Here is a 25986-nt window from a genome sequence, read left to right as displayed (position 1 = left end):
ATATGGCAGATCAACAGAACTCTTAAGTATGCATATTATTTTATCCTTTCTGTGGAACTCGGTCATTATGCATAAGCACATAAATATGATATATTCTATTTTGTTGACAACTCATAAATATTCATGTTATATCCTATTTGTGGAACTCATGACTATGCATGAGACGTTGATAAACCTTCAAGGACATACAGCCATATTTGGAAAGTACCAGCAGAAGTTTTTCCTTTGTCATTCAGGACATGTCATTATAGGATCCTGGAGTCCATATTAAAGGTACCAGTATAATAACCTGGTATCTCCAAAATGGGAAAGTCAAGTTTTCTTTATTCATCACTCCCTTTTGCTTTTTTTGTTGTTGAAAGAAAACAAGAAATAATATTGACGATGACAGGATGACGTATTTGAATTGATAGTCATATTTGCATTACACTACTAATTTGTTAAAAATCAAAACAAAATATCAAATAGTTAATTTTTTGCGCCATCCCCCCCCCAAAAAAAAAAAAAGAAGAAGAAATTCCTAGGTTTAATCTTGACTGCCTTATAAAATAAAATCATAAACCAAAACTAAACAATTGAAAAATAAATAAATAAACAAATAAATGAATTTAATTAATTAATTAAAAACGAACATAAGTTTATAATAAATAGCATAACATAAGCATAAAAATATAAATGAGTCAAAACTAATGAAATTAATTATAAATAAATTAAAGAACAAATATAAATAAATAAATTTGGATTTCAAATTAGCGAGGAAAACAAGAATAAAACAATATGCAACTGCAAAAATAAATAAATAAAAACATTCATACTTTTTTAACAGCAGTTAATAGTACTGTGGTTTGCATGACTATACAAAGTCAAAAGTCACGTCACAGAAAGGAAAACAAAAATCACATTCACCTGAAACAAAGTTTAAAAACAATGGAGATCAAAATTAATGGGAATAAGTACATTTCCCTTTATCATCCAGAGTTAAGTTTTCAGCTACCACTTTCTGGTATGTCAATATTTCCTTTAATAATTAATATACCAACCAGCGCCATGCATAATGTACAATTTCAATATGCACAATGTGCATGTACAGTTGCAGTTGTAAACATGTGTCAGTGATTTTATTCTGTTAGACCCATAAAACTTAACAACTTGTTACATTACAATGCTCTGTCATGGTCATATAGAGACAATGGTAAACTGTGTGGGCAAATTTAGTGATGACCTCATTGCATTCGCAGAATTACCATCAAGCGTAAGGATTGCCGTACTCACATACTGACAGTTGAGGAAATAATCCCGAGTGGAGGCATAAAACCAAAATGAATAAGTATATGATTATTTTGTGACCACTGCAGGCATACTATGGCGAGGGATACTCCGAAAGTGACCGGGAACGTTACGCTGAAGAGGATATGGGCGACTATGTAGAGGACGATCGAGGAAGTTACTCGGAACCAGGCATCGAGGAGGGCCGACCGCCGTACCCGGACGATTATTACTCGGACGAGTACGACCCTCGCTATCGCGAGCACAGTTTCGACGAGTACAGTAGAGACGAGTTTGAGAGAGGCGAGAGTTTTGATATGCCCCAGAGTGACGGAGAGTCACTAACTAGTAGCGGAGTTGGGCCGCCCCATGAGCCCCGCCCTGGATATATATACCCACAGGATAGTTTAAGCGGACAAGGGAGTAGACCTTCATTAGGAACAGAAAGGTAAGTTTCAAGTTCAAGTTTCAAATTTATTTATTTGTCCACAGTATCTGATTATTATTGGTTTATTAAAAAAAAACATTCAAACTTGGCAGCTGAAGGCTGAGAGGCGTTTAAAATACATACAGAGCATAAGAAAATATATACTAGTTTTAAAATTACAGAAAAAAATTAAGAAATATAAAGGGCACTTCAATCAGAAAATCTTAAAGTGCAACAGTGGCCTCCTGGGCTCCTGTTTATATTATTCTAGGCCTGATATTTGCCTCCTAGTACTGGCAGAAAACATGGTGTGGGACCATTCCAATGTATTTGTCCGTACAATTGTGCCCTGTACAGTATACAGGCCTTATTTCCATCTTGATCTGATTTTGCCCCAAAGGTCAATTTGTTGTCTGTAGCTACCGTACTAAAGGCCAAATGCAGGGCTGTGCGTTCAAACCCCTTCTCCTTTTATGTCAAAACAAATGAATAATTCAAAACTTGATACACCGTGATCTACTTCTCCTGAAATTTAAATTCATTTGATATGTTAGTTATTTTATGTGTGCAGCCAATACTCGTTGAAATAATTTTCTGCCGAAGCGGAAATGAGCAGGATACCAGTCACAGATGGCAGATATGAAATGGTATTTTGGCTGGTATCCTTAAGCAAAATAATTTTAGCAAAATTTTGTTGAGCTTAAACAGCTCTATGAACTTGGGCCCTGGGGTGCACTTCTACTTGACCGACAAATTTTGATTTATGAGTGCGCTGGTTTCCCCTCTGAAGGAGCTCAGCGTCGCTCAATGATGTCAAACAGCTGTTACTTGACCGGTAATCAGTATGGGCGTGTCCCCTGTATGCACCTGGGGGTCAGGTACATGTATAAACCACCTGTCTCAGTTACGAAATTCACTAATGAACAATATGCCACACTGTTAATTAGCCCGAACATTGTCGGCACCAGACTAATTAATAACAAATTGATGCGAACTGTAGTACAGGATGTGAAATCAAAAGGGGGGGGGGGGGGGGTTGGGCTGGGAGATGAACTGTCGACGAGATTTTGAATGTAGCTCTGACAACATTGTTACATGCCGCCCAGATCCACTTAATAAAACCTAAAATTCATTACTCTGCTAAACCTTTTGATGGATCCCCTGTCAAAACAATCAAAGGGCCCATGGAATATGACTGCACCTTGAAGGCATGGCGATTAGAAATCATCTGATAATGAAAAATAATTTTGTTTTGTCCGATTATCTCAGGTGCACCAGCCTACAGGGCTTTATGAGTTTTAGCTCTCTTGTAGTAATATTGCATCAGACTCAATGAGTTGCCAGAATATATTATTCAGTTTGTCACGGACCATATTTGCAAAAAAAAATTTGAGGAAGATGTCTCTGGAGATACAGAGGAAGATGCAGAGTTCAATGGTTAGAATAAATAATTGGAGATATTGAGAATGGTGGTGAGGAGGAGGTTGAGGGGATGTGTGGAGGGGAAACTTGAGTTGGTCTGGACACATGAGGGCGTGGTTTATAAAGGATGCGGTTTTCGTCTGCACTCTAGCTACACTTAATGATGCGGTTGCTTTTTGCAACACTGGATTGCTCAGTGCTCCTGTTTGTACTCCACTGCCTTTAAATTGTGAATCCATACCAATGAGTTGAGTTAATTTGTGCATGAGGGAGCAGCGATGATGATCATGCATTGAAAACTGCTTTACTAACCAATACTTTGAAATAGACAAAGCCATGCACTCAGAGCAGGGTTTCCGAGGTAGAAGGAAAAGGAAGGGAAGTTTTTGAAGTCCAGAACCTCAAAATGTGCGTCAGCACAGAAGTGCTTTGAATCTTAACTGGATGATTTACTATCAATTTCTGCAAGTCAATGAAGTACGTGAAGGATGGCTGTGACATGGTGGCACTTCCTCGATTTGGGCGGTCGACGTGCCGCCGCATGTCAGACAGTGTTCCCTCCTTCGCCCCCCCCCACTGTTGGTCAGAGGCTACTTGAAATGGCCAGGTACCAGTTGAAAGAAGCTGAAGGAGTCTGGAATCTAAAGTAGTCTGGGACCACCTCCTTAAATTCATCATAAAAAGCGATTTGGATGTTTTACTGACAGCGAGATTTCAATGTTTTTTGTTGTTGTTGCCATATGATGAGTGGTGTGAGATCTCTGCGATTAATTCTTTAGTCTTCTACATTATTAGAGCTTTATAGAAGAGTCATCTCCTGTCGGATTATGTTCATCTAAACACTGACTGCGACGCCAATGTAAATTCAGACGTTACCTTGTACAGTAAATGGCGGCGTAGAGTTTTAAACCGTTTGAAAGCATCACACAATTCTTGTTGGCTGCATCCTTCGGGCTGAACCTGCCACAAAAAAATGTCCCCGAATGGGAGCTGTAAGAAGAAATGTTTTGGCGGGAAAACCTGCGAAGATCATTTTTCTGGAGATAGTATGAAGGGAAAGTGTAGAGTCTACTCTGACAACTTTCGTTACTAACATGAGTGAAGAACTTTGGATGAATGAAAAATGAACCTGTAGACTGATGCATTACTGATAGCATCAGGACGAGCCATGTTGGACTTGTTTCATCTAATGGAGGTTTAATTTCTGGTGTTGTGTTATACACCATGTATCAAATATGCCAAGACTATAAACGCAATTTTTTAAGACCACCCTCATCACAAGATGGAGAAAGGACCAGAAAGACCTGCTTTCATCTGGATATCTTGGATACCTTTTGAGACATTGTCTTGCTTTATGTTCTACTACCATTGAGTAGATTTTCTCAGAATTCTGGAGATTTCTCAGTTCTGCTGGAATTTCTTGTTGAAAAAGCCTTTCATTGAGCAAGCCGGGGCAAATTTCAGACTTGAGATGTACTGATGTATTAAACCACAACCCTGACTAGACTATTGGATTATTCCTGAAAGCATTCATTAAACTGTCTGGGCCTTTCTATGCTGCGACGACGACAGCGCTAGCATTTACTGCTCGTGGCTTAATACAGTGAAAAGTCCACATTAAACCTGTTGACATTGATCAGAGCTAGCTCATCTACTCGACTACCAGTGTGATTTTAGATGGACCATCAACAGGGGAAGGAAAATATTTTACAAAGGACATGGATTGACACATTTTGCCTTAGAGGTATTACGTAGAGGCTGCTTATAACATGCAGAACTCCCTGTATACTGAGCGAAGGTATCTCGTGGTGGAAGAATTTACTTTGTCCTGATGGCTAGTCTATGTAATTACACACAGGGAGGAAAAACTTTTTTCTGAATTCAGACTTTTTTTAAAGTCGGTCTCAGGTGAAGAAAATTAGCTGGTATTTTTTTTAACAAGTGAAGAAATCCTTCTCTAGTGCATTATCTGGGAGAGTTTTTTTTTTAAAACAACACCTGGGAAGTTGGATGACTTATGCATCACATCATTTTCGTTGAGTTGAGCAGCGTTCTTCCTTAAAGGAACACTTTGCCTTGGATCGATCAAGTTGGTCTTTGAAAAGCATTTACAACCGTTTGTTATAAAATGCATATGATTAGAAAGATTTTTTTAAAGTAGAATATAATGATCCACACAAATTTTCCTCGAAATTGCGTGGTTTTCCTTTTACTTTGCGAACTAACCTGGTTGGCTATTTATGAGAGTCAAAAATTTGACTCCCATGAGTGGCCGACCGTATTAGTCGACGAGGTAAAAGGAAAACCACGCAATTTCGAGTCATACTTGTGTGGATCAATATATCCTACTTTTAAAATATCGTTCTAATCATATGCATTTTATAACAAACGGTTACAAATGCTTTTCAAAGACCAACTCGACCGAACCAAGGCAACGTGTTCCTTTAATAGTGGTCCGCTGGCCAGTTAAAACATCTGAGGACCGGTCACAATTCTCGTCAAGTGGTCTGGCTGACTAGTTCAGCATTTCATTTGAAATATTGGCTAGTAAAAAAAAACTGACAGACTGGTGAAATAACAGGTAAACTTAAGAAATTACTCGTAAGGTTTCACTAGGGTTGGGACTGGAGATAAAATTACCCAAATTGATCAAGATGGACCACATTTCAATTCAGGGTGCTCATGCAAAACTCCATAAACTTGAATCCAGAATTCCGCGATAGTTTTGGAAAAACCCTAGGGAAATTCCTTGGCTCTCTCATTTTGTTTTCCAATAGCAGTTCATGGAATTGTTTTTAATTGTTTTCAAAAATGTAAACATATTTTTTGCCCCAAGTCTCTCAATTTGTTTTCCAATAACAGTTCTTGGAGTTTTTCAATAATTCTTTCATTTTGGTTTTTTTTTTTTTTTTTAATACAAAACAACAAGTCCGAAGACTAACAATTTAAAATTTCTAAACCAGGCATCAAAAATACCTGATGTTAACTAAAAATGTTAACTAAATACAGTTTCTTCATGCTGTGGCCCAGTTATAATTGACACTAACTTCCATCTTTTCCTTCTTCTTCCTCAGCCTTGTAAGTAGCCAGATGTCATCGCCACGCATGAGCCGTGACAATCTGCTGGAGGACCCTAGCCTTGACCAAGTGCCTCCTGGTGAGGAGGTGCCCGATGAAGGTGGCTTTGAGAGCCATATCACCCCGGCCAAGGCTCGCTGGCTCAATGCCTTCCATCGAGTACGCCAGCAAATGGAAGAGGTCAGATATGGTTCCTGTGTTTTGTATTTTGACAGTTTTTTAGCAGTTTTCAATTTTTGTTTACCTTCTACTTTTTTTTAAAAATCTACATTGATCCCCTGTTTTTTTTATTTTTATATATTATTATTGGTGGGGGGGGGGGGGGGGGGTTGAAAGAAATGAGTAGTTCTGAGACCGAAGCCTGTCTTTATTCCTACATCCTTAAAGAGATGAGATCTTTACACACCTCTGAAAGTATTTTGCGGCTTCTTAACGATTATAAAAAAGATTTTAATTGAACTTTCCAAGTTTTATATAATGTGTGAGTGGGTATAGCTGTACCTCCCTCGTCGCATTCATGTTCTTTGGTCTTAATTAAATTTTATTTAGGGTCCTCAAAAGTATTAAACTTGAGTTGTTAAAGTGTGTAAATACCATTTCTCTGGATTGACCTTTTCTTGTGTTTGTTTCCCTCAGGAGCGCTCAGCGTACTTGGAGGAGAGCGCTAATGACTTCTCAGGGAGAGGTCTATGGAGTAGTATAGCAAATGGAGGGTGAGTGTTTCGAAGAACAGACAAGATATTCTTCCTTCTTGAATCTGATTTCCGATATTTTGCCCTCAGAAAAATCTGGAAATTGTTATTAAATTGCCTGAAACTACATCAAAGCCTTTACATGTACGTAAGCCCTTAATTGTTGTTAGTAAACATTTGCCAAATAACATGTGTGCATGAAATTTCCAGAAAGAAGTTCGTATAATATGACCTGAAATAGCAGATTTAATTACAATATTATTCAGGATGATGAACACAGAATAACAACAGAACATTTTTTTTTTATTTTTATTATTTTTTTTAAAAATCATTTGTTTGCATAATTTTTATTTTGACGCATCAGTGCAAAAAATAACTAATCTCAGTGCGTACTTGTTTGTGTGTACATCCTGCCGTCGATTTCACCAAACTCTTCCCAACTTAGGATTAATCTTATGACTTAGGACGAGTCCCAACCCTGCACTGTAGCGCAGACCTTAAGATTAATCTTAAGTAAGGACGAGTTACCCGTCCTAACTCGAGATAAGACGAGTCTTAACTCTTTGTGAAATTGACGGCAGTATATTATGTAGCTAGGAAAAATATTGTTGCAATTTTAACATTGTGGGGGTTTCCAACACCCCCCCCCCCCCTGATACCCAATGACAGTTCTGTGTGTTTAATTCCTGTACATATAACTCCCAGCATGAGCCTCATTAGTGGTCTGGTCGCGGATGAGGAGGAGTCCGATACCCTGACCTCCCTGAATATAAACACAGGTCAGACAACGTTGTCCCCAATGAAACGGGGTCGCATATCAGTGCTAATGGTAACAACAAAAACGACTTCACAAAACTCTGAACATTTCAAACTGTCACCTCAAACTTGACTCATTTCAACGATAGTTAGTGACAACTTCCCGAAACTCAGAATAGTTTCAAACTGTCACCTCACACTTGACGATCATTTCATCAGTTTGATACTATGGATTTTTCCCCACTAAAGCTGAGTCACACTGCAGCGATAACGAAGGCGATAACAATCACCACGCACAGAGAACGCATTCTATTGGTTGAATTGCTCCACGCAGAATATGCCCACGCTCATTCAACCAATCGAGGGTGTGCATTTATAACATTCTCATTTTCGTTCTCGTTCATCGAGGCCTGTGTGACTGGGACTTTATAGTTCTTCTGTAGTAAACAAAAAGCAGCTTTACGGTCAAAGTAAAAAAAGTTAAGGGTAAAGGTTTTATTTGGTTCTGATTTTTAAAAAGATGGTTTTTTTCTGGCATAATCTGAACATTTTGAAAAAATTACAAGGAAATTGTAAAAGTTGAGACAGAGTGCAATGAATTGTGTTTTTTCCCCAAGTGATTTAAAGTATTCTTCCGAAAATTGGCAGTGTGGGAGGCGAGGAAATAACATTTGCAAAATGTTTTAAGCTGCTTTTCTTTGTTTCAACCACAGTGTCTTGTAAGCCATTTAAGAGATTTCAAAAGGCTTTCAGGAATATTGCCCGTCTGTCGTTCATCATTTAACCACATCAGTAGACATCTGTTTAGAAAACCATGATGATTAAACATTATTTGACTAACAGAACTCTCTCTTTATCTCTCTCTCTCAATCTTTCCACTTGCCTCCCATCTCAACTTTCCTTCACTCCTCTCTACTTATTGTGATTCCATCGCCTCTCACTTCCTCCCTGATCTTCTTATCTTACTCGTCTCGTTCATTTTTCCCCTGTTGATATATTTCCGCTTTGTTTCACCCCTCTGTTTTTTTTTGTCTGGTGGGACGTTTGTCTCTAACCTTGCCCCGCCGTCTGTCCCTCCACCTCCCTCCTCCACCTCCCTCCTCCCTCCCCTCTGATTATTCCTTTACTTTATTGTCACTTTTTCTTTACTGTATCAAATGTCATCTTCGACGTGCCGCGTTGAAACAAAATTTGTATTGTCCGACATGTCTGACTCCTCCAACTTCATCACTTCCACCACCCTTCTCTTCCGTTTGCCGTGAAAAAAAAAATGAAAAAATGTACTATCCGTCAATTTTCTGACTCCTCCATCTTCATCACTTCCTCTTCTTCACATCTTCATGAAATCTCTAGTCTGTACCTGGATATAAATTCAATGCCAGAGATTCTTCCACGACGAAAATCAATTCCTCTGGTGAGATCTTTTATATTGTCGTTCTTTTTTTAAATTTTCAATGTCGCACGTAAATGTCTCTTTCTTGTCGGCCGTCATTTTTAAAGAAACTATTCTGGTGTAGAGTCCTTGCATGATTGTGTTGTTGGGTGTATGGTAGGGATGTACTAAAATCGATATTATAATAGATGTTAAATTTGCATCGGGGATAAAGAATATTAATTTTGGTTTTTACCCATACACCGATGTGTGTTAGCACTGTATACTCAGTACATTCCCGAGTCCTGTGAAAAAATATCACGGGCATGTTACTCGGGTGGGATTCGAACCCACGACCCTTGCAATTCTAGAGCAGTGTCTTACCAACTAGACTACCGAGGTTGCCCGGCAGCTAGAGGCAGTTCGAATCCTATGTTTTGGCAGCGGGTACCGCAACGATATAATAGATGTTAAATTTGCATGTTAAATTAAAATCGATATTCATACTGCATTTTTTTTTTCTCAACATCTCTTTTTTGTTCGTCGTCATTTTTGAAGAAAGTCAATCTGGTGTAGAGGCCATGCGGCTGATTGTGTTGTTGGGTGTTTGTTTGGATGTGACTAAAAATTGAGATACATACTGCATGCCTTGTGTATCACAGTTTTATGTTGTCAGTGTATACATGTTCCGAAAGGTGGTAGTTTACTAAAAGTTAATAGCTATTTGGTTTGTACTCTTAAATGTTCGGTGATTGATTCATGATTTATGATGTTTTTAGTTTGTTTTGTATATCTGAATTTATTTATTTGTTTAGTTGTTTTGAGTACACATCCAACAGCACAATTAGCGCCAAAAACAGGATGAAAAGGAAACAATAAGAAGTGCCTAGTTTTTATCTAAAGTGTAGTTTGAAAATAAGAAAGTTTTAATGAATGCAAAGGGATAAAATAAATTTAATAGCAGAGACCATCGGTTGTTATATGGCCTCTAAACCTGAATGAATTTCTGCCCTTTTTTCCCTCTTAGAAAAAAATCCACATTTTGTTTCGTGCATGTTTAACTCCTAGGCATAAACATGATGTGAACAATTTTGAATGACATTTATAATTATTAGACAAACTCGTAAGGCATATATGCGTGTTACATGTCACTTGTCACGTATGCTCATTAAATGCTCATTAAATATAGAGCACTAATGTAAATCAGAAAGTCAACTTGAAAATGTCAGAAGCAGCACCAACATCATAAATGTCAAATTTGCAGCGGATAAAGAATGTTATTTAGTTTTACCCATACATCGATATATGTAAACCACTGAGTCCTGTGGACAAAAAATCCCCATGAATATTACACTGGTGTGATTAGAACCCACAATCTTTGCCACTCTAAACAGATACATTTATTTAAATCAGGAAAATAAATTGTAAAAAATCCAAACAAGATGGCCGCACAGAGGTCGTTAGCGTTTATGGTATCCTAACCGTCAAACCGAAAACATAGCCGCAAAATTTTATGATTGCCACTACGCTTGAGTGCCTTCAATATGAGGTTGCAGTACACAAAACCCGACCATCTGTTCAGTTTGATATTTTTAAGCTATCCGTCACTGAGTGTAATGGGGGATCTAGAAAGAGACAGGGTACTATACTTAAGGAATTTTGCTGAAAAGAATTTCACCTTCACTTTTTCAAATTGTTTTAGTGGGTGATCAGAGGGGTGAGTTTTAGTGAGGGATCAGAGGGGTGAGCCAACAACTTTGTTGCAGGCAAAACAAGTGTACGATCACAGAAAATAGTTAGAAACTATGTATGCAAAGAGAAGTAAGATCAAAAATCATCATCATTATCAAAGCCGTCCTCCATAAATAAACTATTTACTATATTTATAATTATAAAAAAAAATTAAATAAGAGAGAATTTGGGCTTGAGAAAAACTAGTATTCTGCAAAGAAAACTTTTTGTAGAACAATGATATCTGGTGAATGATGAATCACCAGTTGTGACTTTGAGTTTAGGTTAAGTTCGGAATCATTTTGGATGTATTAGGTACTGTGTTCTTATATAGTGCTCTATCACCTCCAATAGGCACATCAAATGGCTCAATCTTTCTACATGTATATGCAGGGCTGTACTTGAATTCGCAAAGCAAGATTAAAAAACATTCCACCAAAGAATTCAAAAATGCAAGACAGTAAATGTTTGCAATGCCGTTGCATTTATGATCAGTAGCATACCGATTAAAGGGTCTATGGACTATTTTTGGGACAAAAAAACACAATGTTACCAGATTTACATTAAACTTACACAGTTTGAAGATAATGATAGTAGAAAGCTTCCCTGAAAATATTATGTGCTGAGGTGCTTTAGTTTTTGAGAAATGAGTAAAACAATGTCATGAAAATAAATTTTGTCTCACTGATCATGAGACGAAAATTATTTTAGCATGTAAAAACATATTTTCATGACATTGTTTTACTCATTTCTAAAAAAACTACAGCACCTCAGCAGGTAATATTTTCAGGGACGCTTTTTACTATCATTATCTTCAAACGGTGTAAGTTTAATGTAAATCTGTGGACATCGTGTTTTGTGTTACAAAAAGTACCCAAATCCTTTAAGAGGGTATTTACCAAACACTGCCCATACTATGAGAAGTGTTTGTTTCCAGAGAAAACTAAATACCGTAATTGAGGATGATGTTTATTTGCAACTGCCAGCATTTGTCCGTAAACACAATGGGAGCACGATGATTCATATGGAAGCAAAACAGCAGTACATCAACTGCAAAATCATTGAAGTAAAACACGTGCAAACAGCAAAGGCAAATAGTGACCTGGAAAATATAAATGATTATGCACTTACAAAGATGAGGGTCAACGCAATTGGTAAAGAACAGGTTTTTTGTTTGCGCAGTGGAAACTGTTAACAAGCCAAGTTTATGCTCCGATGGACTGGTTCACACACTTTAATTATGCTGAATACATTCAGATTTATTCAGATCAGCATAGTTTTTGGGGTTGGACATTTATTTGTTTCTTTTTATTTACACTTATATTGTCTTTTATTTTTTTAAATAATAAATAATAATGCTAGAATGGCACTTCACAAGCAGTGTTTTTAAGGGCTTCACAAATAATTTATAAAAGTTCAAATCTTTATCCTTATCTCCTAAAAGTGTTTTTTTAACATAATTTTATTGACTCATAACGAATTAAATCTTACCCAACATATTTCATATAAAGTGCCCATAAATAAAGTTATAAATGAAACATGTACCCAATTGTGTACCCACTAAATTGTTTTCATTTTTTCTCATATTCATTTCTATTATCCTTTTGCGTGCTTTCTGTCATTTTTTATGTTGGTTAATCATTAACTAATTAATTATTTACAGTTCATTGAAATGGTGGTAGTTAATCAATCACTTTAATGTCAAATGTTCAATTGCTTGAATGTTTTTGAATCTATTCTTATTCTCATACATGTATAAGTTATCACACAAGGGCGAGCGGAATATATTTGCCGTATTTCCACGAGCGCGCGTGTGATGACGTAGTTACTGTAAGCAAACTTGGCGCGTGACATAGAACACACAAGACGCAGGTAGTGATATTATCCAAGCAATATAGGTTTTTATTACCACTCCATTCTGCAAATCTGATTGGAGGATAAGCGCGTACTTGAAGATAACAAGTTTAATCACTTAGGCTTGTTACAGCGAGACTTTAGCCCCGAAATAAATATGAAATTAAGTTATTAAACATCAAAACTTATTTCTGGGCGTGGATTTTGATGAGTTTGGAGTGATTCCTAAAGAATTTCATATACTGAGGGCGGGTTAGACAAAATTCGAAGGTTTCAATTCAGATCAGGACCATAACGCTGACCTCTTAGGTAATGTGGACTATAAATTCAAATGCTGTAACCGTTTGCAAATGGTAGCTATGGCCCTGTTGATACTTGCACTTGCCAGGGTAAAAGGGTAGAGTAGAAAACCGGCAGGGTCGTTGTCGTGTAATAAAGGCCGAGCCGAAGGCGAGGGCCTTTATCGCACGGCAACGACCCTGCAAGGTTTTAAACGGACGTTTAAGAACTAGTCACTACTTATTTATTCCCATTCATAAATGCCCTTTTGTTAAAAAATATCGACAATTGAACATTTGAGGTTTAAATATTTTTTTCAAAAACTTTGTGAAGAATCTGTTTGATGCGCGTGGGTTGTGTGTACGCGCGCACGCTTAGAATACGCGCTGTGACTTACAGCTATGAAATGCGTTCCGCGTGATAATATTGGCGCGCGTTAGCTTGCGCGCCCGACACGCGGAACCCAGCCGGTTATAAACAGCTCCAGCTGGTCATTATATCAACTGTTTAAACACCCCCACGTGACGCACTCTTCACCAATAGGAATAGCGAAACTGTCTGGGGTATTTATGAATAACTGTTTCGATTGAATTGGCCAAACATTTACTGGTTACAGCTGTGAAAATGCACCCTGGTCTCTTAAGGGTTAAATATGGATGAGTATTTGATGCGCTAAAATGTATAGGTGGGGGGGGGAGTTTGACAAGATACCACTATTATGCATGGAACAAAATTTGCATGACTAAGTCCTACTGTACTGTTTTTAATATATCGTTACTGTTTTTCAAGTTGATTATTGTATGTTAACTTTTATAAATAACTTCCTCTTTGTGTCTAAACCTTGAATGTGTGATCTATGACCGAAGTTGGCCGCATTAATGGTATGAAAAGTTACAGTAATTTTTTTTTCGGTTCAGTTTGCGGTCAATTCTCACACTCTTGCAGACTTAACAAATGCGCTCTTATCTGTGATGCTATGGCAGTAATGACGATCTTAATATTGGGTCGGGAAAATCAAGTATGGTGTCCATATATCCAATAGTGAAATGGAAATTCTGCACGCACTAATTGGCTCCTGACTACTTTTTGCAATTGGGCTATAATTTGAACTTTGGAGGGAATCTTTGCAGGGCTCCTTTTTCAACTGGCATATTTTGTATTGGCATGCTGAAAACTAGAAATTAAGATAATTCTCACAACTAGCAAACTATGATGACAGTTTTAACTGTCTAGTTGTTTTAAATGAATCTAATCTGAAACTCACAGAAGTCATTCTAATTTTTGGGGTGAACAAAGAAAAATTGATGACTAGAGTGGGATTTGAACCTGCTACCCTTCTGTTTAAGTTCCGGTGCTCTACCAACACAGGGCTAAGGTAGCCCAGTTGGCTGTGCATCATGATGTGAACCTGAAGGTCACATGTTCAAGTCTCATTTTAGTCAACTTGTCTTTGAAAACCCTTAAATTTATTTAAAATTACCAAGTCAGTTTCCCCTGTGGTTTTACACAAATTTCTCTGACAAAGTTTATCACAATCTATAGCATTGTGATGTCACTCTAAAAAAAAAAGGGGCTAAAACAACATGCTTATATATTCGCTCTTGCTTTTCTCTTCTTTTTGATGTTTCTTTTCAAAAATTCATTGCTTGATTGATCGTCACCTCTCTATTAAAAATATCTCTTTGTATGTTACACTCTCTCTGGTATGCCTCACCACTTCAGGAGATTGGAGTCAAAAGCTTCTGTTGGGTAAGGAAGCACTGTGTGACCCATGACCTTTTTGTGAACTATGACCTCTAGGACACTGCTTGAATGCATGTCAGGGGGCATGTTGTGACTCATGACCTTATCTGAACTATGACCTTTGACACGTCTTGAATGTATGTCAGGGGGCATGTGTATGAGGGGGGCATGCTGTGCCTGATAACAAACAAGTTTAAAAAGTGTTCTTATATTGAGAATGTTGGGCATATCTGGACTTATTAACTTTTTCAGAAATTTACCGTTTTTAAAGTTTGAACCATTTTATGAAATACATTTTTAAGAACTTTTTTTGTGTACTTGTTTGTAAACATCTCTTTTCGTTTATGTTTTGTATGGAGTGAATGTACAGGAAATGTACAAAAAAAAAACACAAGTTTTCAATTTTACATTATTGGAGATTTTGACATTTTATAGCAACCATCAGTGTTGGTTAAATGGTATAAACAATATATGGAAACCAATAACCAATATTTATGGTATTAATTAGTGGACATAAATGATGCAACAAACTACAGAAATTGTGTCAGAATGCACTGCATTATCCAACCATATGTAATTGAATATGTAATTGATTATTAATAGGTTTATGTTTCCGACTGTTTTTTGGGGGTTACAAAACGTCTTCTTGTTTGCCCATTGGGCAAGGTAAAGTTCTCACTGGTTTAGTTCCATTTTTTTTTCTATCACTGCTTTTCCTGACACCAGAAATGACACTTTGAGGAAAACAATCAAAACATTTTACCCACGTTTCCTGCACAACTTGTCAGCATCTCATTTTAAAATTTCTATCCAACATTTATCTCAGCCCAAACCCATCAATCTTTATTTCATGATTTCCGGTAGCTCTTCATATTTTTGATTCATTCCTCCATTCCGTCAACAATAACTCATCATTTTTTCAGCTGTTGAAAGGAAGGTGCATCAGTGAAAGATAACACTAGCAGTATAGCCCCAAAGTTTTATAGATGAAATTGCAAAATTGCACAATGAAGTTGGATTTAAAACTGAGACAAACTTGTTGTTTTGTAGTTTTCTTGTCCAAAATTTCACAGTAAATTTTGGTTTCTATTTTTGATATTTGTTTGATAGTGATTGACTTTGGAAACCAAATATACCTTCCTGTGTCCCACAAAGAGAAATTTACAAAATTGGTTTTGAACTCTTAACAACAGAAATTTTCTAAAACCTTGTAAAGAATTTTCCTGTTTGAAAGTTTAAATATTAATTTACTCCAGTGTTCAGTTTTTGCACTCATCATTTGATGACATCAATTTTTTTTTAAAGTGTCGTTGTGTTTCCATCTTCGTGTCGTAAACGTGGTTGATGTGTAACTTTTCTAACACCTAATTGCAGATATTGACAAATCTTTACCTGGTTTTTCCGATGTAGTCGTTGGCTGCTATAAAGAGACAGTCTGGTCCCTCCACCCTGGTCACGAGGCAATCTCTAAATGATGAGGAATTGGTAAGTAGAAGAGTGGAACCAGATATGCGAACAAAATTGGTGTACATTTTACTGGCTTGTCTTGACTGGACAGTCAATTGCACTGGGACTCAAGCTATGATGTTTCAGACCAGCAGAGTGTTGGGTTCGAGTTCCGGTCTTTATACTTGTGTCCATAAGCACTTAACCATTAATGCTCATCCTTCAGATGGGACATAAAACTGTTGGTCCTGTGTGTTGTGTACTGCACATAAAAACAAAAACCAGTTACACTTATTGCTAAGAGAAGGGGTTTGCCACAGTGTTTCTAGTAGTGGCTGCAAAATAAGTTGAAAAAGCATTTATTTTGTGTACTCTAGTCCGATGGATATGTGAACCAATGAATGAACTTCAACTTATCTTACAAGAGTCCAAAGAAACTGGTGCCCAAATTCAAGGCTCTGCTTACCACAGAGTTCTGCAATCACAGCCCATAGAATAATGTGCTTTAAATTACACCAAAAGTGCAGATTTCTGCAGAAAGTAGAGCCGGAAAATTGAACTCCGCTCTCTGCTCTGCTAAACCATTCTGTAACTACTCTTTGTCATTCTGTAGTTTTTATTTTGTACCGCTCAAATCAACTCTGGTGTTTTGGTATTCAATCTCTTTACTTCCTTCACCTTCTTTCCCTCCAGAAAAGCCACGTGTACAAGAAGACCCTTCAGGCCCTCATCTACCCCATCTCAAGCACCACGCCCCACAACTTTGAGGTGTGGACAGCTACCACACCCACCTACTGCTACGAGTGCGAGGGTCTCTTATGGGGCATCGCCAGGCAGGGGGTACGCTGTGCCGAATGCGGCGTCAAATGCCACGAGAAGTGCAAAGACCTTCTGAATGCAGACTGCTTGCAACGTAAGTAGATTTGGGGGTTTGTAGTTGATTGTTTCATAGAGCAAGGCAGGCCTGATTCTTTATGAGGCATCTGAAAGCACATGTGCATTGGCAACAAGGGTGTTTTTGTCTTTACTGGTCCGTGCTCTATGATTGACGAAGCCCTTATTATGATGTTGCCAATTTAAAGTCATATATGCCCTGTACCACGTTTATGAAAATAGCACTGATATGTGAGAATGGGCCAGACTGTTTGTGCTGCCTGCCTCACTGTGAAAAGAAAGATGGCGGCAAAATTGTTTTTAACTGAAACTGTGTTACACACCAAAGGTACTAGCATGCAACTAAATACTAACCCATTTTTCGTGGACTCATTTGGTTATTAAACTAATTCTTAACGATTAATCATGCCAGTTTTTCATATCAGTTTTAAATTTTTACATAGAATGGGCTCAACTAATTTCAAGTTTAAGTAATATGTTATGCCATTCTTCATCCAGCACTTTTAACATCACAGGTCATTCCACTTGGGAGAAGGGAAGACATAGTATTACATATAATTTGGGGTTGAGACAAATTGACTCGAGTGTGACTTGAACTTACGACTGTTGGATAAAATGGTGGTCTCCCACTTCACCAACTGGTGGTCTCCCCAATATTTACAGCTAGATAGCTCAGTTAGTACAGCGCTGGCACTTCAATATGGAGGTTGCAGGTTGAAGTCACGCTTTAGTCAATTTGTCTTTGCTCAACCCAAAATGATTTAAAATTTTAGATAGAGAACTTTCAATGAACTTTATTTTGAAAAAAATTTGTGATGAGTAAAACTATTGTTATTCGGTTGTTTTGTTTATCAATGCAGTCTTCATGACTAAGAACAGCAGTAAGTGACTTATTTATAACTTTTTCTCTCTCTCTCTCTGCTGATTTTTTTAATTTTTATTATTGCTTGATGTTTGTCTGGATGATTGGGCATCTGTGTTCTTGCATGAACGCTTTACATATTGTCAGTGTATTTATATGATTTGCTTAAGTTGTATTTCACAAAGGTATATAGACACAATACCAATGACTGCAGTCTATTGTGGATAGTCTGCACTGTTCTCACAGCTTTGTGTATTATGCAGTCATTTTGTTCATGGCAGCTGTTTGTCCCTCGGTTTGTCTGACTGTCTGTCTGTTTGTTTGTAAAGTAGTCTCCTTTTAACTCTCATGTGCCACACATGGTATTTACGCAAAACGCATAATTGTGCATTAAAAAAATGTTTCAATGCCTGTGCAGATGGCCGACTTTACACTTTTGGACGCCATGTTGGAATTATCTAAATTGACTCGTTCTTTTTATTCATCTGTGTCTGTTTTATCAGTTCTGTCTTTTTCTTTTCTTTTTGTGTCAGGTCCCTTGCAAATATCCAGATGTTTAAATGCAATTATCAAAATTGAACACAATATTTGTTACATACCAATAATAGAATTGAATTAATATTCGAATTAGAATTAGAATTTATTTTGTACGCATTATTTTTTTTTATAAATATAAAGAAATTTAGTTTCCATTGGCACATACGAATAAAACAATTATTAGTTAAACACAATGATTACAACAGAAATTATGCAAAGTGATGGAGGTCCAAGAAGGGGTTACAGATGGTGGAAAAAAGGCCATCTCAGGCCTGTATGCTTCGTTTTTGAAAAGGCAAGGGCACCAAGGCATTTTCGCTTTGGCAAAGGGCACCCTATGAGGAAATTGTAAGTTTCTACTGGAGCATTTCAAGGGCACCAAGGCAATGGCAAGGGGCCTCCGTTGCCTCCGTGAAGTATCAGGCCTGCCATCTATGTCAAATTATGATTTATTGATGCATTTGCATTTAATTGCATTGATTCTGTAACTGAGGGAACTGCTTTGTTGCTTCGTTTCATTCTTCATCCAGGATTATGTGATAATTTTTCTATTTGTATAATTATTATAATTTTTTTTTAAATTCCCACATTACTCTGTGCATTTTTATTCAACTGGTAAAGTTGTGGTTATATTGCTTTATATTCTTGGTATGCAGTTCTGTTAGAAATGTATTGTCTTCTTTTATATTCTCTGCTTCCTGTCAGTTTGTTTGTTTGTTTTTTTATTTTTTTTTATTTTTATGTTTGTTTGTTTGTTTGTTTGTTTGTTTGTTTGTTTGTTTGTTTGTTTGTTTGTTTGTTTGTTTGTTTGTTTGTGTTTGTTTGTTTGTTTGTTAGCTTGTTTTTTGTTTGTTTTATTACTTTTCTTTTTTCGGGTGTGTCTTTGTTCTTTGGGCGATCATGCTTTTCTTTTGTTCACACTTGCTTTTATTTTGTATACAATTTTGTTTAAAAATTGGAGTTATATCACTCAGTGTTCGTTCTTCCAAATTCTCAAAATTTACGATTTTTCTCTGTGATGACTTATTTCTGTGGTGAATGGTTATAAATCCTGTATAAGTATTGCCAATGTTGACATTAATTCTTTCAGCTGTATGCGTTAATTATTATTCAGCAATGCAAACCCTAATGGTCGACTAGACACGTTGGTATTCAAATACCCTACTCATTTGTCCTAAGCTCAAACTGGACTGGGGCAGTGGCGCCGCAAAGGTTTTTGTTTTATTAAAAAAACGGAGTCAGTTTAGCTGATAAGAGGCAGCGAAATATATTTAACTGTCACTTTTGGTTTGTGGCAATGAATCTCGGGTTAAAAATAATTACTTTTTTTGGGGGGGGGGTATATTAAAGCTGTCCTTTTTCTGTACTTTCCCATTAGAGTCAATCTGTAAAACCATCAACCCACACCCAATTTAATTTTATAACTCAAATTATTCTCAGTAAAAATAGTGAGGGAAAATTAAAGTTCAATTATAGCAGTGCTTGATCCAATGTTATTTTACGATGCAATTTATTTTGTCCCAAGCATAAGTATGACGCTATACAAAGCAAATAATATGTAACTATCTTTAAAAATTCTTTGAATAAAACCAAACCACCAACTAGGAGAGGCCACCGGTATTGTACACAGTTTCATGGTGCGCCTTCGGGCATTACCCATGATGCTCTTTGGCGTGAGTATTTGTTCGTCGGACATTAGCGACACCATCTCCGAAGATGGACACGTGGCGGAGGAAGAGTTTGAAGAGGACGAATTCATCGAAATATATACTTCATCGTTGGAAAAAATTGTGTCCGATCAACCCCACGATGGTAAACATCTTTGTATAACGCTGCCTTGATTTGGTTTCTGTGCTATTTTTTTTTTTTTGGGGGGGGGGCGGTGAGGTAGCGGGGTACCAGTTGAGGAGTCCATGGGTGTTGTCATGGTGACCACAGAAGCACAGTGGTGATGGATTATCATGCTGATAGATGAAGGAGTTATGAAATCACCTCATTTTTTATTTTTGTCATTTTAGTATTATCATTATGGGTATCATGCAAGGGTTTCATTTATAAGGAATCATTTTGAGAGGAGAGGTTGACCACAAACGCTGTAGAGTTTTGCCGAGTTTCATCCAAACATCTTGCTTTCTAGTTTGAATTTGTTGTTGAAGACACTGGATATATTTGGTAATTGTCAAAGACCAGTATTATCACTAGCCCTAACCAAACATATGCACATAATAACAAACCTGTGAACAGTTTGAGTCAATTGATCATCGCAGTTGCAAGAGAATAGAGAAAGGAAAACAAAAAATACCACGGTATTTTGCATGAAACTACTTGTTTGCCGTCAGCCCTGCAGCTGCCTCTCAGTTGGTTTGAAGCATCATGTTAAAACTAGTTACAAGGGTACCACAGACGACGCTAGTTTGAGAGTTTTGAGCCTTAAGAATGTCCTCAAACACATAATAAAGACCTAAATTAGCTATTTGTTTTTTTACTAAATATACACAATTGTTTTTATTTATTATTATTTTATAATTAGAAAAAGCTACAAACCATTTACATAAAAAAAAGAGGAAAAAAAACAAAAAAACAAACAGTTTATCAACACAATTCTTGTTGAACATTTTCTCCTCTAGTAAGTGTTCACATCTTTTAATGACTCTCTCCACCCTGCATTTAGAAACACTAAAATATCCATCTATAAAAGTAACTGTTTTAAATGTCATGGCCATTCTCACTGCCAGCATAAGTTGAAGCTAATACCTCTGTTTTTTTCTAGCTGAAAAAGGGTTATTAGCTTATTTCACTATTTTTACTAAAGTGCATTACTTTTTAGCATGCTTTTAATGATCTAAAAACTAATATTGAAGATTTAAGGTGTTTACCAGTCGACGTGATATCGCCAGAATATATACTTTTGGTCATCAAAAATTATGAAAACTCTCTTATCAAATTTACCTGTGGTCACTTTGTAAACAGTATAAAACAAGGCACTATTATCATCAGTTGAGGGTTCTTGCTTGGGGTAATTATAGGGTGACTGGGGACTTATATCAAAAACTTTGTCTTCAGCTTTGACTTGGGCTTCAACTTGTGTTTGGTCTTATTTTAAAACCATGGGCTTTCAGCTAGGGGTGCGATTCCAATTTAGTGCTCACTTGTGAACAATCAGGTCTTTGTACCAGACATTGTTGTAAATCTAACTTGCAAATTGCACATTTTCCTTAATTTTTTGGGGGTCTAAAATACTAGCTGTGACAGAAAATGCTGAAAAGAAAGGAAAGAAAACATTAAAAGAATGATTTTAAAGGCCCCAAAAAGTAAAAGAAATCCGCATTTTCTGGAATTTTTACAATGCCCCAAAATGCCCCAAAATAAAAAAATAAAATTTGTTGCCATCACTGATATTAGTATTTCATTTTCTTGATTGTGTAAAGAATGCAGCCTCCACGACAGGGTTTATCTTGTTTCCTCAGAACAGAAATCTTTAAAGTCAAAAGCTGAAGCCAAGATTTTCAAGAAGCCCCCGCACGCATGCAGGTGTTGGGTTCTTTTCTTCCTGTTTATCCCAAATCTCTAATTGGGAACAACATTTAGGAAAGCATTGTGCTTGGGGAAACCAAGCAGAAAGAAATAGTTTTTCTCTTTCAAAATATCATTATTTATAAAATCAAAATTTTAATTGGGCTGTTTTTCTGAAATGTACTGAAATGTACAAAGTTGCCGTCACTCACTCATTCATTTTTTTTAATGATAGATTTTTTTAATTTCTGGCCCAGAAGTGGAAGTTTTTTGTACTCAAAAATAACTTTAAGAATGTTGAATGTTTGTTGCGGCGTATTTGTAGATTGTTGGGGCGGAGGGGTGTTAAGGACCTTAAGGTCATGAGTTGCCGTCACTCACTCATTCTTTTTTTTGAATGATAGATTTTGTTAATTTCTGGCCCAGAAGTGGATTTTGTTTGTACTCAAAAATAACTTTAAGAATGTTTGATGCGGCGTATTTGTAGATTGTGGGGGCGGAGGGGTGTTAGGGACCTTAAGGTCATGAATAGCCCATATGCACAAACATCATCTTAAAAGTAAACCGCAAATCTTAGGATATGAAATTGAAACATAAGTCATGTTGCCAAGATGAAAGGCTGTGCTGAATTCTCAATGTAACAATGCCAGGTTGCGTATTAATTATACACCACAGCGAGGGGTTTTGTACTGTAGACTGCAATTCCTGTCTTGATTAAGAGACTACGGTGCAATGCTTTTTGAAATAATCATTTATTAGGGAACATGTGCATAATGGCGTTATTAGAAACGTAGTAGTCTCATCTCAAGACGGGAATTGGTAGTGTTACAGTACAAAACCCCTCGCTGCGGTGTACACAAAAAAACAACCTGCCAGGTTTTACTTGTTGTGCACTGCATTGCTCAAAAATCAACGGGCTATTTCGGTTGCCGATTTTGTTTGGACTTAATAATATTTTGTGCGTGGATCATTTCCGGTCAAGTAGATTGGGACATGCATATGGGCTATTATTACAGACTCGGTCAACCTGATGAATGTGCATATTATATGCATGATGATTGGAACTGGTGTGAGATGAGTTATTACTTAAAACATGCCTGATGAATATGTATATATGCATGCTGATTGGAGAATGTCACTGCAATAATATGTGAGATGAGTTGTCATCCATAATTAGCCTGATGAATATGCATAATATGCTATCATGCATATATTATATGCATGAAGATAGGAACTGGCCTATGCATTGTGTGAGATGAGTAGTTATTCAAAACAAGCCTGATGAATATGCATGTAGTCTGCAAACTAACTTCAGATTGATTCTTTTTGCTTGCATAGCAAAAGGGGAGGGGCCTGATTTCAAAGTTAACTAACTGAATATTCATGTTATATTTGCATGAACTGCTGAGAGATGGACAAATTTGAATAAAGGGTCAAGGGTCAGCAGTTCCAGACTGGTATCCTGTATGCAGCTATCAGATTTCAAATGGTTAATTAAAGTATAGACCTCTGAAGATGTCACCAGCAACCAGACTGTAAACTCTAGACTATCTATTCTTCAATGAGAAGCATTGCTCATCTCAAAACATTAGATTATAAGACTTGATTATAATATTGATGCTCCGCATCTTCAAGTAAGTTTTAAACTCATTTTTTCTTCAAAGTGCAGAGAGTTTTGTTTCAAAGTAATCATAACTTTCCCTGCTTTTTTGAGATCCATTCTGGCTCTGTTACTTGTAGACTAATTTGGACTTTAGTTTGTCACCTTATCACCACTCATGAGTTTGTACAGCCTTCATGCTGTATGGGTAAACACCTAGAAAGCTACTGCTTGTCCAAGGTGTGGTATATGAGGGGTGCTCGTGTTGTTCGGTCGTGAAGGTGCAGTATTTTACAAGGTGCGAGTAAAAACATCCTCATCATCTTAAAGCTAGTGATGGATGGTGGTGGGACGCATGTCTCTCACCGCCAGAAGGGCCGGTGGCCTGAAAGGCCTTGACTGATGGTGCTGTCACTGACGGGCCTGTTCCAGGTTGGAATGGAGCGGATGAAGAAGGAAAGTTTGAATGAGTCTCGTGATGCCTGGATTGGTAGATAATGAAGTTGGTGTCGAGTTCTGCCTATGGCTGGCGGGTGGAGTTGAACAGAAAGCGGACAACTAGTATTGACGATGTTATGGTATTTAAGACTACATGTATTTGTCTGAGCGCATAAAGCCCAGTTCATACTTCCTTCGGATGCGTATGCGTTTTTTACGTCACAAATTCGCAACGAATAATTCACATCAGTTGACTTGTGCTGAACTCCTGCGAAAAACATTTATGTTTATTTTTCATTTTCAATTGTATAATGTTTTCTTTTTGTGTAGGCCTTGATTGGTTTTCTGGAGAAGTGCGCATTATAAATCCATATTAATATTTTTATTATTATTAAAGAGACCTTCATCATGGTGCTGCCTTCTTGGTATTTACCTATTCAAATCAATGTATCCCAAACCGAGGCTGGAAGGAGAAATAGTCTGGTGCCGTTTGGGTACAATGAATATTAGCATTGATTACTGTTATTGGATACAAGGAACATGATCAAGGCAGCATGATAATTGATTATTATAGTTTATTTTTCATATATTTTATAGTTAATGAACCTTCTTAAAAATGTTCAAGAAGGGTAATTTTTTTAATTTTATAATAGTAGCAGGTATTTATATAGCGCCTGTACTTTCATAATATTTGTTTAACCTTATATAGCTGTCTCATTTTTCACCGGTTTCCACATGTGTCATATCAACATTTGTGCATGCTTTTTATTGATACAATCACCTTGCAAGATATATTCACCACGTTTTCCCCTTCCAACAAGCAGGTTTTATAAAATAATCATTTATCTTCCATTTGTCCTAAAATGGTTACAGTCTGCCATTAATTTGTGAGTCAAATTGCATGTTATAGAGTGGGTCTCACCATGTGTGTGCCGCCTAAAGCGCACACTACATAGTAGTAATTCACAGGGTCAGACACACAAAATAACAACCAGAGATTATCCAGGATGTTGATGTCAGTGCCCAATTTCATGCCACTGTTTATGGCGCCCTTTAAAGTGCGTGAGCCAATAGGCCCAAAGCACAGAATTCTGCGGTATCATTGGTATGGAGTTTTGGACCATTGGAAACATTACCATAATTAGGGGAGATACAAGATTAAAAAATTACCCAAGTAAAGTTGTGCAGTGCTTCAAAGTTTTCAATCAATGACAAACTCTTCGCCCCTGAAACTTCTTCACCTTTTTACACTTCATATCTTTAGAAGACATCAAAACTTCATAGCATATAATTAATGTTAAGGGTGCTATTTTTGGCAAACAGAGACAACTTAAAAATTCTTTACATTTTGAGTCTATTATAACTGACACTGTTCCTTTAATACATATTGTTGTAAAACATCACATATTAGGGCTATTCCACTAATGCTTCAGGGGGGGGGGGGGAGGGTGAGAAGAAATGAAGTCTTCCGATCCACTCAAGACCAAATGCAAATCAATGTTGTACCTTCTCTCTTTAAATTTACATTTTGAGGTTTTCGGTTCACTCATTTATCACCATTATACATGTACATCCATCCATGGCCATGTTGGAATATTTTTTCCTCCTCACAATCAACCCTGTGCATGGATTTTGTGTAAATAATTGTTACTGATTGTAGTATTTCTTGCCGGCGTGGCGTTGTTTTTGATTCGCAGGAGCGGCCGAGAAGAGTTCCAAACATGGCGCTGAAGACAAGACGCAGAACATCATCATGGCCATGAGAGATCGGATGAAGATAAGGGAACGCAACAAACCGGAGATCTTTGATCTGATTCAGTAAGGAATCCAATCTCTTAATAAATGTGTTATCCATGGGAAAAACAAAACCTCCTTATCAATCATCAATGATCAAATGTCGTATGCACAGCAAACACACAATGGGCAATTCCACGGTTGCTCACTTTGCATTTTTGATGTTCTTTTGAGATTTCTTTACCTTACTGAAAACTGTTAACCCCACTTAAGTTAGGGTAGACCTAGACCTACTTCAGCACAAAAGATGACATCCAAAAAAAGGTGTCATTTATGATTTGC

At 37.1% G+C, this 25986-nt stretch overlaps 1 protein-coding gene across 1 annotated transcript in view; it reads left to right on the top strand.

The window, feature by feature from the left end:
• LOC117295912 (protein unc-13 homolog B-like) overlaps nucleotides 1–25986 on the top strand; it is a 75999-nt gene that overhangs the window by 28205 nt on the left and 21808 nt on the right. Inside the window, exons 5-12 of the mRNA XM_033778702.1 lie at nucleotides 1356–1714; nucleotides 6190–6373; nucleotides 6830–6906; nucleotides 8995–9055; nucleotides 14600–14626; nucleotides 16031–16105; nucleotides 16760–16979; nucleotides 25608–25728. Coding sequence (XP_033634593.1) covers nucleotides 1356–1714; nucleotides 6190–6373; nucleotides 6830–6906; nucleotides 8995–9055; nucleotides 14600–14626; nucleotides 16031–16105; nucleotides 16760–16979; nucleotides 25608–25728 — 1124 coding nt within the window. The remainder of the gene's footprint in view (nucleotides 1–1355; nucleotides 1715–6189; nucleotides 6374–6829; nucleotides 6907–8994; nucleotides 9056–14599; nucleotides 14627–16030; nucleotides 16106–16759; nucleotides 16980–25607; nucleotides 25729–25986) is intronic.

The sequence above is a fragment of the Asterias rubens genome, chromosome 10 (assembly GCF_902459465.1).
Source record: "Asterias rubens chromosome 10, eAstRub1.3, whole genome shotgun sequence".
In the NCBI taxonomy this organism is placed as follows: Eukaryota; Metazoa; Echinodermata; class Asteroidea; order Forcipulatida; family Asteriidae; genus Asterias; species Asterias rubens.
Note: the sequence above shows the minus strand (reverse complement) of the source record. Positions and strands in the feature narration are given on the sequence as shown.